Below are 18,851 nucleotides of genomic sequence, written 5' to 3' on the forward strand. Positions count from 1 at the left end.
GAGTGTGGGCGGGGCGCCGGTGGCTCATGCCTGTAATTCTAGCTACTCAGGAGGCTGAGATCTGAGAATCGCGGTTCAAAGCCAGCCCGGGCAGGAAAGACCGTGAGACTCCTATCTCTAATAAAACACCAGAAAACCGGAAGTGGCGCTGTAGCTCAAGTGGTAGAGTGCTCGCCTTGAGCTGAAGAGCTGAGGGACAGCGCCCAGGCCCAGAGTTCAAGCCTCATGACCGACAAAAAAAAAAAAAAAAAAGAATGGAGTGTGGGGAGGTGGGTCTCAGCAGATGGTCGGACCTGTCACTTTGAAGTTCCCTGACTCCTTAGCATTGTTAATGAACTCGGATGGTTTAGTGCGTTGTGGCTACACCAGATGCAGGACAGTATTCTGTCCGATCCTGGCTAGAAACTCGGGGATGGTATTGGACAGGGATGGGCAGGCTCCGGTATGTTCCATCACTGGAAGTGCCCCAGCATCAGTGGTCCCCGGCCTGGTGTCTGCAGGTACATCTTGTTTGATGGGGACGTGGACGCTCTGTGGGTGGAGAACATGAACTCTGTGATGGACGACAACAAGCTGCTGACCCTGGCCAACGGGGAGCGCATCCGGCTCCAGGCTCACTGCGCGCTGCTCTTTGAGGCGAGTGACACAAGTCACTTCCCATCAGTTCTTTAACTTAAAAATGAAATTATCAGTGTCGTAGGAAAGAGTAGTTCAGTAAACTAGTAAAGATGTTGATTAAAACCGTATCAGGAACAGGTGATTATGAAAAATGCAGAAGGCTTGATCACAAGTACAACTCTGTTACTTTGTATCCCCTTTTTACCCTCCTTTGACTTTTTTAAAACTGGAGTTGCTCCTTCTGCTAATTATCTTAACATGTAACATGCTTAGTACACTATTTCTTTCTAAAATAGGCTATATATTATATATATAATACATATATAATATATATTATAATATATTTATTAGGCTTATATATTCTTTATTGGCTGAGTACTATGAAAGTGAGGATTTATTAATTAGCCATTAACCATTGCTTATTGATAAATATGTACATATGTACTCAAATCCTATATTGCTAAGCTGATTAAGAGTGGACTGTATTTACATTTTGTGAATATGGAGCCACAGCGCCACTTCTGGCTTTTTTTTTTTTTTTTTTTGCTTATGGGTGCTGAGGAATTGAACCCAGGGCCTCAAGCATGCAAGTCAAGTGCTTTTCTACTGAGCCACCTTCCCAGCCCTCGGCACTTAAGTTTTATGCCACCTCATCTCAACTAGGTTAAAAATAATAACAAAAATTATGTAAAGGAAAGCACACAAATGCATTGTTTCTAAGTGGGATAATTTGGATAATTTATTTTTTCTTTATACTTCCCTTTTTGTCAGATATACTACAATATAGTTATGTTCATATTGGTTATATAACAGTGGAAAAGTTGAAGATGTGACTGTATCAGAGATGCATAATCTCATTATAAAGGTATTCAGTTAAAAGACTCATGAAAGCGGAATTTGTGCAGCAGTGAAAATCTCACGTGAGACACAGCCTTGAGCCATGGCCCCCTGGTTAACGGCTGAATGGTTGACATGAATGGCTTTCAATGTCCTTCTGCAGGTCGGAGACCTGCAGTATGCCTCCCCAGCAACCGTGTCTCGGTGCGGAATGGTTTATGTGGATCCTAAAAACTTGAAATATCGACCTTACTGGCAGAAATGGGTCCAACAAATACAAAACAAGGTACAACTTATTCATCAGCTAAATGGAAATGTTATTAGTAGCGTTGGTGGCTAGACCAGAGGGATGTTTGTAGTGGAAGGCCGTGACCCTGACCTTGCTAATATCCTTGAGCCTGGATCAGAGGACAATATGGCAGCTGCACGTATTGGATATCAGATAGTTCCTACTGGTGGTTAGAGAATGGCTCTGACGGCTTTACCATGGCCAGTGGCAGTGCTGTGCAGGAGAGGATCTGTCTGTGGATGAGGGCCGGGGAGGCGAGGCTGAGGTGGCCGTGGTGGTGCTCCACAGCTCCTAGCCCAGACAGACTCTGTTACTGCCAGGAGCCGCCTGGTTCTGGTGCTTTGGCTCAGTTGTGTGCATAATCCTATGGCTTCAGCTGAGCACTGGACCATTCAGAATGTATCAAAAGCCAGAAGTGGAGCTGTGGCTCATGTGGTAGAGCACCAGCCTTGTGTGAAAAAGCTAAGCCAGAGTGTGAGGCCCCAAGGTCAAGCCCTACTCTCCCCCCCATCCCCACATCATCTAAGCATTCTATAAATGGGAACTCAAGAAGCTAAACTAATAATGAAGAGTCAACAACCCTTGGAAAATGTCTGGGGTTCTCTGTCCCCTAGGCAGAGCAAAGAGATTTGAACAACCTGTTTGAGAAGTATGTGCCCTACCTCATGGACGCCATCCTGGAGGGCTTCATGGATGGGAGGCAGGGCGAGAAGCTAAAGACCATTGTCCCACAGACAGACCTGAACATGGTAGGACGCCAGAGCTGCCAAAGACGGCCCCACGGCTCCTCAGACATGCCACTGGGGCCAACCGCCACTTGGCAGAGGGCGGCAAAGGGGGGAGCCTTGCCTGGGGGACCCTTGGAAGTCAAGGTGCTGGGCTCTGTCTGCTTAGACTAATATGGCAGACCCCATGTGCGGGGCATCCAGGGCCGGGTCAGAGCTGACCCTCGGAGGCCCAGAGATGGCTCACCCTACTCCACTGGATATTTTCCTGCGGCCCAGGTCACCCAGTTAACCAAGATGCTGGACTCGCTGCTTGAGGGGGAAATTGAGGAGCCAGACCTGACCGAGTGCTTCTTTCTGGAGGCTCTGTGCTGCTCTCTGGGCGCCTCGCTGCTGGAGGACGGGCGGCTAAAATTTGATGAATGTATCAAACGCCTCGCATCCCTGCCCACCGCTGAAGCCGACGGGGTTTGGGCCAAGCCTGGGGAGCTGCCAGGTAAGAACTGAGTGCCAGTACTGTTACCTGCATTCCTGCCCACTGGGCTTTCTGCTGTGTGTGTGTGTGTGTGTGTGTGTGTGTGTGTGTGTGTGTGTGATGGTCCAGGGGCGTGTGTGTGTGTGTGTGTGTGTGTGTGTGTGTGTGTGTGTGATGGTCCAGGGGCTTGAACTAAGGACCTAGATGCTGGATTTGAACTATGATCCTCAGATCTCAGCCTCCTGAATAGCTAGGGTTACGAGCAGAGGTTTCGAACTCTTCTCCATATTTCTGCCAGCATGAGCTTTCCGCCCATGTACTTCTGTTAAGAAAACAGTGGTCAGAATGCTTCCAGTTTGAGCGTGTCGTTGCACATGCCTAGTCCCTGGGTGTCTGAGCACCTGGGGCAGCCCACGCCCTCACCCCCTGGCTGGGCAAAGGCCTCTTCCCCTCCCACAGTCCACTGCCTCTTCATTTCCTCCATTTGAGCTCCCTGTCTGTCTGTAGCTGCATGCAATCATTTGTTCATTATTCATTCATTCCTGGGGCTCCTGTTCCCCAGTCTGTGTGCTGTGGGCAATCCCATTTGGGTTTGTGAACGGTCAGGACGCCATGGTAGGGGTGCCTGGCTCTGTACATGGAATGTGTCCACATAGCTTTGGTGGTGGGTCCCATAATGCCATCTGTGCATGGGTTCACCTGGGAATAGGTTTGCGGAGCACCCTGGGATGGCAGAGAGGGCTACCAGTGACCCCTGGTGCTCTTTTCACCTCTTCCATACCCATCGTGATGCTTTTGTGTGGGACCTTGTGCCTTGCTTCTCTATGGCAGAACTTAAAGCTCTGCACTGAGAATCCTCAGCCTCTGCTCGTATCCCACCCTCCACCTCCCACCCTCCACCTCCCACCCTCCACAGGTGTAGGGGCAGGCTGGGCTCTGTATTGCACTCTTATATTCCCCAGGAAAAGACTTAGTGAGTATCCATCAGCAAGCAGCCAATGTTGGTCCCAAATGACAGAGTAGCATTCATTCTGAGTACTCACTAAGCACCTGTCCAAGAAGGTATAGTGATAGGAACTCAGTAAGGGTACTTAGTGTCTGGCTGAGGATCAAGTATCTTAGTTGATGTGGGCATTGCTGGCACTGGTCCCACGTCCACGCCAGTCACACTGGCGGGGCCACTGTCACCACAGGCCACCTTCCGACTTTGTACGACTTCCACTTTGACTCCAAGAAGAACTGCTGGATCCCATGGAATAAGCTCGTCCCTGAGTATATTCACGACCACCAGAGGAAATTTGTGGACATCCTGGGTGAGTGGGGGCCACGCATGGGCTGATTGTGTGTGGACGGGAGCAGGCCTGTGGCTGGACCAGAGGAGTGGGGGCAGAGGAGCCACAGGCCCCTGGGAGGTGACTTCAGGGTACTCATCCTGGGGCCCTTGGCAGCTCTCCACCAGCCCCTCTCCCTGGGGTGGGGTTCCTCGTTCACCCCACATCTCTCAAGACCCTGCGGAGATCAAAGCCTGCTGTGGAAGAATGGGTGGGCTAGGCAAGACATCTTCCAAGGAAGAAAATTAAATCCTGCTGGAGACAGCTTGGGACTTCCAAACCTGGGCTGTAGCTGTGCGCAGACATAATGCCTCAAATCATGCTCTTCAGATGGGGGCCTGACCTCAGGGAAGCTAGGAGACGATGGCTGGGGCAGTGGTTTTCTCCATGTCTGTCTGAAGTTGTTGCTCCATGTCAGCTTGGTGCTTTTTCTGCCATCTGTGGGGTTTTGTGACAATGTTGCCAAATGCTCACCAGTCTTGGGGTCCTGGTGATGTTCATCCTTCATCTTCCAGTTCACACGGTGGATACAACCCGCACCACTTGGATGCTGGAGCAAATGGTTAAAATTAAGCAGCCCATTCTTTTTGTTGGCGAATCTGGCACTTCTAAGACAGCCACGACCCAGAACTTCCTCAATGGTCTGAACGAAGACACTAATGTAAGTTTTTGTATCAGTCATTCATGGCTGTATAACAAGTCAGCCCAGCACAGAGCATGTTGGTCCCATGTAGCCTCTAGAGCAGCTAGGATTGCAGGTGTGGCCATGGTGCCAGCCTCGACTTCCGTGCTGTGATGTGGCAGCACCATAGCAGGCTGCCAGACAAAGTCCATTATCATGTGTGTGTTTTTAAAGTCACTTCCTTTGTAGCTTATGGATAATGAAAGGTTAAAGCATTCACAGGAGTCCAGCTGCCGCACAAAGAGTTCCAAATCCTGTGAACCTGAATTGGGGGATTTGGTTTGGAACCCAGGAATGGGTGAGCCCACAGGAGGGTTCACAGGGCCCAGCCAGCAGGTTCCTCCAGAATGGAGGATCAAAGTAAGCGCCAGACAGTTACTGCTGTGTTCCCTGTCTCCTCCTTCCCTTTCAGATCGTGCTGATAGTCAACTTCTCCTCACGCACCACGTCCCTAGACATCCAGAGAAACCTAGAAGCAAATGTGGAAAAGCGAACCAAAGACACTTATGGCCCGCCCATGGGCAAGCGCCTCCTGGTGTTCATGGATGACATGAATATGCCAAAGGTGCCCTGAGGAGATGGTGTGCAGGGTCAGGGTGTGGGGCAGGAGGGGGAGGGGTGGTGTGCCCACCCATGTACCCATCATCTGTTGTCCATCTGACCATTCATCTGCCATCCATCCACCCATCCATCATCCATCATCTACCATCCACCCACCCATCCATCCTTCCATCAACCCACCCATCTGTCCATCCATCATCTACCATCCACCCACCCATCCATCCTTCCATCAACCCACCCATCTGTCCATCCATCATCTACCATCCATCCACCCATCCATCCTTCCATCAACCCACCCATCTGTCCATCCATCATCTACCATCCATCCACCCATCCATCATCCACCCATCCATCGCCCATCATCCCACCCATCTGTCCATACATCCATCCATCTTCCATCCATCCATCTGTCATCCATCCATTACCCATCCGTCCATCATCCATCCAGTTGCTCCCATTGCTGAGCCCCTGCCACAGGTCGGGTGCTGTGTGTAGAATGGCCGTCACTGCCCTCGTAGTGCTTACAGCCTAGTAAGGGAGACAGATGTAAAATGTCACAAAGGGATCTGTCACTGCACATATTGAGAAGCTTCGAGCTGGGAAGAGTACCCAGAGAGAGAGAGTGCAGGAGTGACGACTTAGTTCCGCTGGCAGCCCCACCTCCCCGCGCCCCTCCCGCAGGTGGACGAGTACGGCACGCAGCAGCCCATCGCGCTGCTGAAGCTGCTGCTGGAGAAAGGCTTCCTGTATGACCGCGGGAAGGAGCTGAACTGCAAGAGCATCCGAGACCTGGGCTTCGTCGCCGCCATGGGCAAGGCCGGGGGCGGCCGCAACGAGGTGGACCCGAGGTTCATCTCGCTGTTCAACGTCTTCAACGTGCCCTTCCCTTCCGAGGAGTCTCTGCACTTAATCTACTCCTCCATCCTGACTGGCCACACCTCGGTGAGGGACGCCACCCACACCCACCGCCCTCGCCTTGCCCCAAGCCCAGTGCCCAGTGTCCGCTGCGGGGTCTGTGGCCATGACATGCTTTAGTCCTCTCTGACTCAAAGGAAAAGCGTTTTTATGCCACGGCGGTCATAAAGTCATACAGTCATAAAGTCTAACATCCATATTTTTCATGGATCAGGGGATCCCCAAAAGAAAAGAGCCAGGGGCTCCTGGAAGCTGTGATGTGGCTGAGCTTTTTCCATCTTGAGTGGCAACTGTGTCCCCTGGGGCCTGGGATGCTGCCTGCGCTGTCCTGCCCTTGTCTCTCTTGGGACAAGGAAGTGTAGGCGGGGCTTGGGGAGATCGAGAGCACAACACTGAAGTGGATGGCACATGGCCTGTGGAGCACTGTGTGTGCATGTATGTGAGAGAGGGAGTGTGTGTGTGTGTATACATGCACGTGCAGATACACATATTCTAGTACTGGAACTTAGGATCTCTCATCATTGCTTTTTGTTTTGTTTTGTCAGACATGGGGCTTGAACTCTGGGCCTGGGCGCTGTCCCTCAGCTCTTTTTTTTTTTTTTCTGTCGGTTGTGGGGCTTGAACTCTGGGCCTGGGCGCTGTCCCTCAGCTCTTCAGCTCAAGGCAAGCGCTCTACCACTTGAGCTACAACGCTACTTCCGGTTTTCTGGTGGTTTATTGGAGATAGGAGTCTCACAGTCTTTCCTGCCCGGGCTGGCTTTGAACCGCGATCCTCAGATCTCAGCCTCCTGAGTAGCTAGGATTACAGGCGTGAGCCACCAGCGCCCGGCTTCAGCTCTTGAGCTCAAGGCTAGCACTCTACCATTTGAGCCACAGCACCACTTCCAGTTCTCTGGCAGTTTATTGGAGATAAGAGTCTCACAGACTTTCCTGTTCAGGCTGGCTTTGAACCGCGATCCTCAGATCTCAGCCTCCTGAGTAGCTAGGATGACAGGCGAGAGCCACCGGCACCTGGCTATAGGACTTCTCCTTCTTGCTTAGCTTTTTCACTCAAGGCTGGCACTCTACCACTTGAGCCATAGCTTTACTTCTGGCTTTTTGGTTGGTTTATTGGAGATAAAGAGTCTTGCAGACTTTATTGTCCAGGTTTGAATTGTGAACTTCAGATCTCAGCCTTCCCAGAGGCTTAGGACTACAGGCATGAGCCACAGCACCTGGCTAGGTGCATTGTTATGATGGCTCATGTGCTCTCCCCAGGGAGCCTGCTCTTCCTCACCCTGGCCTTGCTAGTCCCTTTCTTAATTGGAGTCTGTGCTCTCAAAGTCTGTACACTGAAAGGCTTCTGGGCCAGAGGAGAAATGATAGAAAGTTTAGAGTCTGAAACATTTAGTTCCTTCACAGCATGTTTCTTCTGTCTTTGTGGACTTAGCCATCCTTGCATTTCCAATAGAGGGAATTCTACACGTGGCCTCTGAATCTGCCTTCTTTTGCTCAGCATCATGTTCTAGGTTCCTCTAGGCTGTTCAAGTGTTCTTCCTGCTTGGGGCTCAGTACCTCTGGTGCAGGGGGGACATGACATGGCTTTGACTGATGGGTACCCATCCACTGATGGGTAGTGGGTATGTCTTGCTTCATTTTTTAGAACTTTCACGAGAGCATCGCAGCTGTGAGCCGCAAGCTGACCTCCTGCACGCTGGCTCTTTACAAAGTCATTGTTCAGGATCTGCCTCCCACCCCCTCCAAGTTCCACTACATCTTCAACCTTCGGGATCTCTCCCGGGTTTTCAATGGTCTTGTCCTCACTCACCCGGAGCGGTAAGTCGGTCGTAGTGTGAGGAAGATGGGTTTATTTATTTAGGCAGTACTGGGATTTGAACTCAGGGCCTCATGCTTGCTAGGCAGACACTCTTCCTTCCACTTGAGCCACAGCTTCAGACCTTGCTGGTTGTCAGGTAGGGTTTCAGGCTTTTTTTCTTGCCTTGACTGGTCTGGACTGCAATCCTCCTATTTATATTTTCTACATGGCTCGGATGACAGGTACATACATACCACCATGCCCAGGTGTGTGTGTGTGTGTGTGCGTGTGTGTGTGTGTATGTGTGACATAAGATCTCACTTTTTGTCTGGACTGACCTTAAACTACAAGGACTCTCACCCCTGCCGCTGCCAATCAGCTACACGGTTGTGAGAAGCCGTGCAGGGAACAGAAAGGATTTAAGTCAGGGAGAAATGGGTTCTGATTGAAACTGGACTGGGATCTGCCTTAGTCTATGTGGATTTGAAAACCTAGTTCAACCGAGCTGCTTCAGAGCTGGTCAAGGGCCTCTGGGAAATGAGTCCAGCCCTTTACACGCTGTCCTGGGCGGCTTCAGGATGGCAGAGTTTGTGGGACCACCGCTCCAGGCATTTTGGTGCATAATAGTCTTGGCCAGGGGAGGTTCTGGAACTAGGAGTAGATGGTGTTGGCTTTTACTGATACCGATTTTAAATTCATATATTCCAGCAAGTGGCATCCACTGCTAAGCCTCTACTATGTATGTTATTTAGAGAGAGATTCTTTTCCTTCCTCAGAACCGTGTAAGTTGGGCAGACATTTATGGTATTTGCATTTAATTTGATTGACTTCCGGAGAGCATTAGGTGAGATTTCCGTGGCCTGAGACTAGAGGCAGGAAGGTTCTCGAAATATGTGGCTCTCCTGCTGTCACTACCTTCAGCACCTGTGGCAGCCTCTCTAGGCTGCAGCGCGGTGGCTGACTCAGCTCTCCGTCCATCCGTCCATCTGCCCGCCCACAGGTTCCTGATTGTGGCCCAGATGGTGAGGGTTTGGAGGAATGAGTGTCTGCGAGTCTTCCATGACCGGCTCATCAACGAAACAGACAAGGAGCTGGTCAGTGCACAGGAAGTGGAGCCGGGGCTGCAGTGTGGGTCACCAGATTCCTCCCAGAACAGACAGAGCAGAACAAACAAGTATTAAAAAAAAAAAAACAAAAAAAAACAAAAAAAACTACCACTACCACCACTGCCAACAACAACAGTCACAACCACAAACCTGGGGTTTCTGTACAGGACCCCAAATTGTGACAGAATAGACACCAGCTGGGAAGGTCATTAGGAGGCTATGGGGAACCCTGCCATCTTTAAAGCAAAACTCATGGGTGCATTGTTTGGTAGTGACGCCTCCCCCAGCCCGCACCCCGGTGCTGCCCTCAAGGCTGGGTTCCGGCACGGCTCCTCTGCTTTTCAGGTGCAACAACACATAAGAACGCTGGTGGCGCAGCACTTTCCTGATGACCTGGAGTCAGTGATGAGGGACCCCATTCTGTTCGGGGACTTCCGCATGGCTCTGCATGAGGAGGAGGCGCGTGTCTATGAGGACATCCAGGACTATGAGGCGGCCAAGGCTCTGTTCCAGGTGGGCCCGGGCCCTGCCCCCAGAAGTACCTGTCCACCACAGGCCAGACGTGTGGGCCCGTGTCAGATCTGGTGGCTCATACCTCTGTGGTCTGTTCTGGTTTACTGCTGGCCAGACAGAACCCAGCAGATGGGCCACATGTCTTGGTCATTCCTATAATTCGAGCTACTCAGGAATTGAATGGAGATTGGGAGGATTTCAGTTTGAAACCAGCCTGGGAAAGAAATTAATGAGATCGGGCTGGGAAGGTGGCTCAGTGGTAAAGTGTTTGCCTTGCATGCCTGAGGCCCTGGGTTCGATTCCTCAGCACCACATAAGCAGGAAAAAAAAAGCCGGAAGTGGCGCTGTGGCTCAAGTGGTAGAGCTCTAGCCTTGAGCTGAAGAGCTGAGGGACAGCGCCCAGGCCCAGAGTTCAGGCCCCACGACTGGACCAAAAAAAAAAAAAAGAAATTAATGAGATCCCCACCCATGCCTGTCATTTAAAAATAAAATAGGAGGATGGTCCAGGCAGCAGACAGACAGAGAGACAGACAGACAGACAGACCAACAGACCCTATTTGAAAAATAATGAAAGCAAAGAAGGCTGAGGGAATAGCTCAAGTAGTGGAGTGCCTACCTGGCAAGTTCACAAGGCCCTGAGTTCAAACTCTAGTACTGCCAAAATAAATAAAATAGCCTAGCAGAATGAAATCTTGATAAAGCTCAAATTAATCCCGGAAGTACACATGGCTTCATTATTTCAATAGTTGTAGATGTTTGGAGAAGAAAAAAAAGTCTACATTCTTAATCTCTCCAAAATAAGGAGTAGTCATAATTGTAGATGTTTGGAGCAGGGAAGTCTGTGAGACTCTTATCTCCAATTAACCACCACAAAAGCTGAAAGTGGCACCGTAGCTCAAGTGGTAGAGCGCCAGCCTTGATGGAAGAGTTCAGGGACAGTGCCCAGGCCCTGAGTTCAAGCCCTGGAACTGGCATGCCTGAGTATACATTCACACAGTGACACACACATGCACACACATTCACATATATAAACAACACGTGTACACACAGTGATGCGTACAGTGTGTCTCCCCAGGAGATCCTGGAAGAGTACAATGAGAGCAACACCAAGATGAACCTGGTGCTGTTTGACGACGCGCTGGAGCACCTGACCCGAGTGCACCGCATCATCCGCATGGACCGTGGCCACGCCCTGCTGGTGGGTGTCGGAGGCTCAGGGAAGCAGTCACTGGCCAGGCTGGCGGCCTACACAGCTGGCTATGAGGTGAGTCCCTGCGCCCCACTCGCAGAGGCTTCCCAGGCCACAGTACTTCGTGCATGTGATGCTGATAGATGAAGAAGATGTCAAGTTCAAAGGTCAAATGCAAGCCGGCAGGTGGGTGGAGAGGCTGTGGCCCAGGTGACTTTGGTGGTAGTGGTCTGGGTAGGTTTGGTGTCAGTGGCCTTGGTGACTTCAGTGGCTGTGGCCTCAGTGACTTTGGTGACCGTGGCATAGTGACTGTGGCCTGGGTGGCTTTGGTGGCTGTGGCTTGGTGACTGTGGCATGGGTGGCTTTGGTGGCTCTGGCCTCAGTGGCTGTGGCTTGGGTGACTTCAGGGGTCATGGCCTCTGCGCCTGTGGCAACCTTGGTGATCTAGTGTCCACCCTCAGGTGTTTGAGATCATGCTGAGCCGTGGCTACTGTGAGACCAGCTTCCGGGATGACCTGAAGAACCTTTACATGAAGCTGGGGATCGAGAACAAAACCATGATCTTCCTGTTCACCGATGCGCAGGTGGCTGAGGAGGGCTTCCTGGAGCTCATCAACAACATGCTCACCTCAGGTATGGCGGGGGTGGGAGGGCATCCACCTTGTTTTGGAATGGGGGAAACTGAGGCAGACATGCTGCAGAGGATTGAAGGGCCCCACCTCTGAGCAAGGTCTACCCAGACTCAATCTTCATCTCTACTATACCTGATTCTCTACAAGATGTTACATTTCTGCCTGAAATTGGTCTCCATCTTTGATACACCTAGTTACATTTCACTCATAAGTTGGATGACAGGTGTAAGCCACCATGCCTGGATTAATAGTTGGGGGGCGGAGAGGGGAAGCTTGCTTGCTTTTTGCCACAATTATTCTCAAACTATAAACCTTATCTCTGCCTCCTGAGCAGCTTTACTATGGGCACGCAGCACTGTACCTAGCCTCTTTGTGGGGTGTTTAAAGAAGATAAGGCCATATAGTCATTGCAGGGATGTCTAGCTTTGCTTTTGTTTGTGTGTTTGCATGTGGCTTCTCTTGTGACCGTGGGGATTAGGTTGGGGGGGCAGGAGAGGAGGGGTCATTGGAAGGCCCGGGGCCAGCCCTGCCCTCCTGGCTCTTCTGTATGGGAGTGGGGATGAGTGGCGCCACGTGACGTGGTATGGAGAGGCAGCTCCCGTGTCTGTGTGCAGGCATGGTCCCTGCGCTGTTCCTCGAGGAGGAGAAGGAGGGCATCCTCAGCCAATTGTGCCAGGAGGCCCTGAAGATGGGCATGGGGCCTGCCAAGGAGTCTGTGTGGCAGTACTTCGTGAAGAAGAGCGCCAACAACCTGCACATTGTCCTGGGCATGTCACCTGTCGGGGACACCCTGAGGACCTGGTGCAGAAACTTCCCGGGTACCAGGGCTTTGCCTCGGGTGGCAGGGCATGGGCACTGGGCACTGCTGCCCAAGCTCCCTCCAAGAGGACACAAGGCGCTGCAAGTGTCCCACGATGTGAAGCTGGGCCTAAAAGAGGGGTGTGGATGTGAAGAAGGGCCGGGAGAGGGGTGCGGGTGGCAAGCTCTCTACAGGCTGGCGTGCATTAGCTAGCAACCTGTGAACGTTGTTTTCAAGAGGGGTCGGGAGGGGATATGATAGTAAGGAGAGGCTCTGATCAGAGCATATTACACACACACACACACACACACACACACACACACACACACACACCTACCTCCTTCCTTCCCCTCCCTCCTGTCTCCCCTTCCCCCCCTCCCCGTGGCACTTGGATTTGAACTCAGACCTTTTTTTTTCTTCAAGGTCTGGTGAATAACACTGGCATCGACTGGTTCATGCCCTGGCCTTCGCAGGCACTGCACGCAGTCGCCAAGTCATTTTTAGGTGAGTCACTTCGTCCTGACAAAACTGTGGTAACGCCTTTCTGATTTTGAATTTTGATCCCATAGATTCTCTATGGCAATGAATGACCTATAACAAAATAGGTAATGAATTGTTTGTTTCTTTTGTGGTTTAAATCCAAAGGGATTTCAGGAACTCATAAGGCCACTAGGATAAAAACTGACTGAGTGGTTCTGTGTCACAGGGCTAGGCTGGAGCTTAAAAGCTAAGCAAGAATGTGAGGCCCAGAATTCAAGCCCCAGTACCAACACACACACACACACACACACACACACACACACACACACACACACACACACACACACACGACACACACACGCACACGCACACGCACACACACACACACACACACACACACACACACACACACACACACACACACACCCCTCTCTGGGGTGCTTGGATTACAGGCTGTCCTACCATACTCAGTCTTCTGTGTGTGTATGTGTGTGTGTACTGGGGCTTGAGCTCAAGGCTTCTCACTCTTGCTTGGCTTTTTCTGCTCAAGTAGCTAGGATTACAGGTATGGGCCACTTGCACCTGACTTCTTCTTGAATTGAATTAAAAAGATCAGCCTGGTGCCAGTGGCTCACAGTTCTAGCTATTCAGCAGACAGAAGCAGAGGACTGTGGTTCAAGGCTAGCCTGAGCAAAAAGGTGGTAAGATCAGGCTGGAAGAGTGGTAGGCCCTCCTGCCTAGCAAGCACCAAACATTCTATCGAAACAAAGTTTATTTTAATATAACCTTTTTGAATTTTAACCATTTTGGGAGTGTGCGTAGTACGAGGCTTTTGAATTCAGGGCCTTGACTTTGCTAGGTGAGCTGTTTACCACTTGGGCCACGCAGCCTATGCTTTTGCCTTCAGTTTTGGTTTGGATGCTTTCTCCTGGCTGACCTGGGACCAGGATTCTCCCAGTCATCTGGGATACAGGCCTGCACCACCACCCCTGGCTTTCTACATGTCTCTTTTTGGGGAACCGCCCTTCTCCCTCCATCCCATCTTCTTCAGGTGACAACGATCTGATCCCAGGAGACAGCATTGAGGACTTGGTGGAGCATGTGGTTCTGGTTCACGAATCTGTGGGTGAATATAGCAAGCAGTTCCTCCAGAAACTGAGGCGCAGTAACTATGTGACCCCTAAGAATTACCTGGATTTTATTAACACATACTCAAAATTGCTGGATGAAAAAACTCAGTATAACATAGGTAAGATGTGGGGATGAGATGCTTAGCCTGTCATTGTGGCTTAGGAGTGAGGATTTGTGTGTGTGTGTGTGTGTGTGTGCGCACGCGCATGCACGCACGCTGGTGTCAGGGCTTGAACTCTGGGCCTCAGATTCTTGCTTAGCTTTTTAGCTCCAGGCTAGCCCTCTACTACTTGAGACAAACCTTCACTTTTGGCTTTTGGGTGGTTAATTGGAGATGGGAGCCTCTTAGGTTTGTCTGAGGATCAAATCACAATCCTCAGATCCCAGCCTCCTGAGCAGCTAGAATTACAGGCCTGAACCACTGCACCTGGCTCAAGTGCTCGACTTGAAGCAGGTGGTTTTCTTCATCTGTGGTGCTGGTGATGGAGCCCAGGGCCCCAGTGTTCTTGGAAGAGCCCTGCTGTCAGGCTCCAGCCCCAGTTAAGGGTGTCACATCACACGCATGCTCAGGATTGAGGCAGAGCAGAGCTCATTTGGGGTCTGACTTTGGGTAATTCTTGTGGGTAGATGCAAGTTCTTACTATTCCTAGTGTTGGCCATGAACTTGGCAGCCCTGGGGCTGCCCTTTGGTGGGCAGCATGCTCTGCTGGACGGGGTTCTTTAGAAAGGGCACTCTGGCTGCGGGTCCACCGAGACAGGTTTCAGAAAAATCTGTTCACTTTGCTGACGCTGGGTGGGGCAGGTGGTACTGGCAGACGCATACTGTTGAGCCAGGTGATTTTTACTGGACTTGAGTGAGGTTGGGTCAGCCTCAGCGGGGCTGGTGGGGCGCCTGCGGGGGACAGTGCCCCCTACAGGTGCATGGTGCTGTCGGTCCTCAGCCCAGTGCAAGCGCCTAGAGGGCGGGCTGGATAAGCTGAAGGAAGCGTCCATCCAGCTGGACGAGCTCAACCAGAAGCTGGCTGAGCAGAAGATCGTGCTGGCCGAAAAGTCCGCCGCCTGTGAGGCCCTGCTGGAGGAGATTTCCACCAACACAGCCATAGGCAAGTATGGGGACAGGGCCCCCAGGACACACCTCCAGTCCCGGCCTATACTTGACATTTCACTCCAACACCACCATCACACCTCCTCGCTGCGCGCCAGCACACGGCTGTATGTTAGGATGTCCCCACTCAGAAATTGTTTCACACGTCATGGTCATACCTAGGGGACATTGACATTAACCATCCATGGGGTGTGTCCTCCTCAAAAGGACGCCGGTCACCAGGCTGGGCCACCCTACCTCACCTAGTTGACACCATTGCTTCCAAGAAAGTGCGTTTTGGAGGCTCCGGTGGGCATGGATTGTAGGGGGCTCATTCACCCCAGCTCAGCGCCCATGGGCCAAGTCCTGCCCAGGCATGGGGACTGCAGGCCCTGGGGGCAACAGCAACCGAATGGCCAGGGAGCAAGCAGTCAGCAATGATGTGCTGTGACAGAGGGGTGACCCTCCACGTGGGCCCGAATGAACCCCAGAAAAGGGGATGAGGAAGGAGAGAGGGACAGAGAGATCTCAGTGAGTCAGAACAGGGTGGGTAGGCTGGAGTACCTGGGCAACCCCAACCAGACAGGGATAGAGGTGTCCAGGCGTGGGGTGACAAGCCATGGGATGGGGGGCAGAGTGGCTGTCTGGTGGTTGGAGACCCCACACAGAGTCCCTCGGGTATGCCCAAGGCTGCCACATCTGCCTGAGCCCCTCAGAGCCAGCTCTGAGGCCTGCACATGCTTGGGGGGTTAGGGGGAGGGCTGGGATTCACCAGCCCTGCACCCTACAGCTGAGGAGAAGAAGAAGCTGGCGGAGGAGAAGGCCATAGAGATCGAGGAGCAGAACAAGATCATCGCGGTGGAGAAGACAGAGGCCGAGACAGCCCTGGCTGAGGTCATGCCCATCCTGGAGGCAGCCAAGCTAGAGCTGCAGAAGCTGGATAAGTCAGACGTGACCGAGATCAGGTAGCCAGGGCCACCAGCCGCTGGCTGCTGCCTTTGCCCCCACGCGTGCCTGGGCACGTGTCCAGGTGGGGACAGCCACTGCCCTCATGTGCAGATAGAAAAGGCAGCTTGTCCGCCCTCCATCCCTAGGGAACAGGGCCTGATGTGCGTATGTGTGCAAGTGTGCCTGTGCCTTTGTTTCCCACCTCGGACCCACCATGGGCGCCCTCCAGCTGATGCTCTTGTTTTGCCAGGTCTTTCGCTAAGCCCCCGAAGCAGGTGCAGACAGTGTGCGAGTGCATCCTCATCATAAAGGGCTACAAGGAGCTCAACTGGAAGACAGCCAAGGGTATGATGTCTGACCCGAACTTCCTCAGGTCTCTGATGGAGATGGACTTCGACACTGTCACCCAGAGCCAGGTTAAGAACATCAAGGGTGAGTAGACCAAGAGCGGCGAGGAGGGGCTGGTGTCACCGCTGCTCTCACACACAGCAGAGGGATAGTGGCGCGTCCCTTTGGTGACTTGGGGAGAAAGTGGCACCTCTCTGCAGTGGCCTGGGGACGGGCCAGTGCGCCTGGTCACTGGGCCAGCTGGGCCTCTAGGTCAGAGGACTGCGTCTGCTTGCTGGCCCTCAGCCTAGCTGCCTCTGTGTCCCCATATGCGTGACAGCCCAGTGCCTGCCCACCTCGCCTGCCCCTCTTGCATTCTCTGCCACAAAAGCTGCTGTGGGACCCCGGGGAATAGGTGGGGAGGATGGCATCGCCCATGGGCAGCTGTGAGGCTTCAGGTGGAGCTGAGCCCTGGGGCCCTAGGCAGCACTTAGGTAGAACCATGGCAGAACCATGGCAGAACAAATGAACCATGGTGGAACCATGGCGGGACCAACAGAACCATGGCGGAACCAATAGAACCATGGCAGAACCAAAAGAACCATGCAGGACCAACAGAACCATGGCGGAACCATGGCGGGACCATGGTGGGACCAACAGAACTATGGCGGAACCATGGAGGGACCAACAGAATCATGGCGGTACCAACAGAACCATGGCGGGACCATGGCAGCACAAAGGAGAGCTTGCTCACCGACGCGGGCAGCTCTCAACACCCCAGCCCAGGGCTCTTAGTGGTCACAGCTGGGAAGCCCCAAGGTCTCCCTTTACCTGAAAACTGCTGTGTGTGTGGACCCCACGCATTTCAGTCAGCTGGCTCCTGGGGCGAGGGTGCAGAGGGAGGTGACGGGAGGTGACCCACTGTGTCAGGTGCCTGTGCTAAGCCCCACTGGTGCCCAGTTGGGGCCCCCAGGGCTGTGGGGTGCACCAGGGTCACAGGCTATTGCAGGTGGCAGTAGCTGTGACCCTCACAATTCCTTAGCCCCCTCATATCTGTCAGTACCCATGTGTACAGGGATCGCTGTTCACCCCACTCCTGTCCTGTGGGGGCTTTGTGAGAGGCACGGACCCCCAGTTTTGTTCCCCTGAGACAAAGAGGGCCCTGACAGTATCTTTGACCTTCAGGCCTCTTGAAGAACCTCAACACCACCATTGAAGAAATGGAGGCTGTGAGCAAGGCCGGGCTGGGCATGCTCAAGTTCGTGGAGGCCGTGATGGGCTACTGTGATGTTTTCAGAGAAATCAAGCCCAAAAGAGAAAAGGTCTGAGCCCTTTGCCCGGAGAAGCCACGCCCCCTGAGAGGCCAGGCCCAGTTAGACCACACCCCACACAAGGCTGCACCCATGTAAAGCCACACCCCAATGAGGCCATGCCCATGGGAGGCTACACCCCCGACCCCCTACTGCCACACAGGCTACTTTGGAGTCAGAGGAATATCTGTACTGGAAAAACGGGAACAGGTTCAATAGATCTCCCCAGTAAATGTGACCTGAGTTTCAGCTTTGCATTACAGACCCTGGGAATAGAGGCAAGGTCTGAGAGACTTAAACATTCTGTACAAAAAGCGCAGGATGGAAGCTGGGCACCGGTGGCTCACACCTGTCATCCTAACTACTCAGGAAGCTGAGATCTGAGGCTCAAGGTTCCAGCCTGGGCAAGGAAGTCCATGAGACTCTTCAATGAACCACCAGAAAACCAGAATTGGCGCTGTGGCTCAAGTGGTAGAGCGCTCACCTTGACCTGAAGAGCTGAGGGTCAGCGCCCAGGCCCAGAGTTCAAGCCCCACAACTGACAAAAACAAAAAAACAAAACAAAACAAAAAACAGTGTAGGATGGAAAATGTTAAAATCACATTCTAGCGCTAAGGCAGAGGGTCTCAGCCTGAGCCCAGCTGCCACATATGGCTGGGTCGTCCTTGTGCGGGGCTGTGCTTATCGGGTCATTCCCTCTTGTGGGGGGGGGGCCAACCCTGGTCTCGACCCCCCAAGTTGTGTCACCCAGAAACACCACAGCACTGCCTCACGTTCCCCTGGGCAAGAAGGGCCCTGTTGAGAACAGCTGGTCCGGAGCATGGCCCGCGTGGTGGCCGGTTGTCCCGCTCCCACGGCTGTGTGACTGGGAAGCTCGCTGGTGGACCAGCGCTGTCCACACACGCTGTGGAGCTTCCATGGAGACCGCTCACTCGGGTGCAGGGTGTCATTTTCTAATGGATGCAGCAGGACAGGGCATAAATTCTAGAAAGATGCCATAGCCCCGAGCCACACTCTGGCTCCTTTGCTTTTAGTGTGTCGCTCAGGTACAGTCTCATACTTGGAGTGCAATTTTCCAACCTCTGCATCTTGTGTAGCTGGGAC

At 52.6% G+C, this 18,851-nt stretch overlaps 1 protein-coding gene across 3 annotated transcripts in view; it reads left to right on the plus strand.

The window, feature by feature from the left end:
- The window catches only part of Dnah10 (dynein axonemal heavy chain 10), a 76,108-nt gene that overhangs the window by 40,605 nt on the left and 16,652 nt on the right, over positions 1–18,851 (plus strand). For 2 of the 3 annotated variants that reach the window (XM_070024864.1, XM_070024865.1), the window contains exons 40-59: positions 501–636; positions 1,619–1,741; positions 2,359–2,493; positions 2,749–2,965; positions 4,138–4,257; positions 4,791–4,936; positions 5,370–5,522; positions 6,200–6,460; positions 8,076–8,248; positions 9,229–9,322; positions 9,680–9,847; positions 10,923–11,111; positions 11,498–11,669; positions 12,283–12,486; positions 12,891–12,971; positions 13,999–14,196; positions 15,020–15,181; positions 15,953–16,127; positions 16,361–16,542; positions 17,623–17,759. In XM_070024864.1, coding sequence (XP_069880965.1) covers positions 501–636; positions 1,619–1,741; positions 2,359–2,493; positions 2,749–2,965; positions 4,138–4,257; positions 4,791–4,936; positions 5,370–5,522; positions 6,200–6,460; positions 8,076–8,248; positions 9,229–9,322; positions 9,680–9,847; positions 10,923–11,111; positions 11,498–11,669; positions 12,283–12,486; positions 12,891–12,971; positions 13,999–14,196; positions 15,020–15,181; positions 15,953–16,127; positions 16,361–16,542; positions 17,623–17,759 — 3,226 coding nt within the window. The remainder of the gene's footprint in view (positions 1–500; positions 637–1,618; positions 1,742–2,358; positions 2,494–2,748; positions 2,966–4,137; positions 4,258–4,790; positions 4,937–5,369; positions 5,523–6,199; positions 6,461–8,075; positions 8,249–9,228; positions 9,323–9,679; positions 9,848–10,922; positions 11,112–11,497; positions 11,670–12,282; positions 12,487–12,890; positions 12,972–13,998; positions 14,197–15,019; positions 15,182–15,952; positions 16,128–16,360; positions 16,543–17,622; positions 17,760–18,851) is intronic. The other variant, XM_070024866.1, reaches the window with a different exon arrangement.

Source organism: Dipodomys merriami, unplaced genomic scaffold (genome assembly GCF_024711535.1).
Source record: "Dipodomys merriami isolate MVZ:Mamm:240054 unplaced genomic scaffold, mDipMer1.0.p SCAF_163, whole genome shotgun sequence".
NCBI lineage: Eukaryota > Metazoa > Chordata > Mammalia > Rodentia > Heteromyidae > Dipodomys > Dipodomys merriami.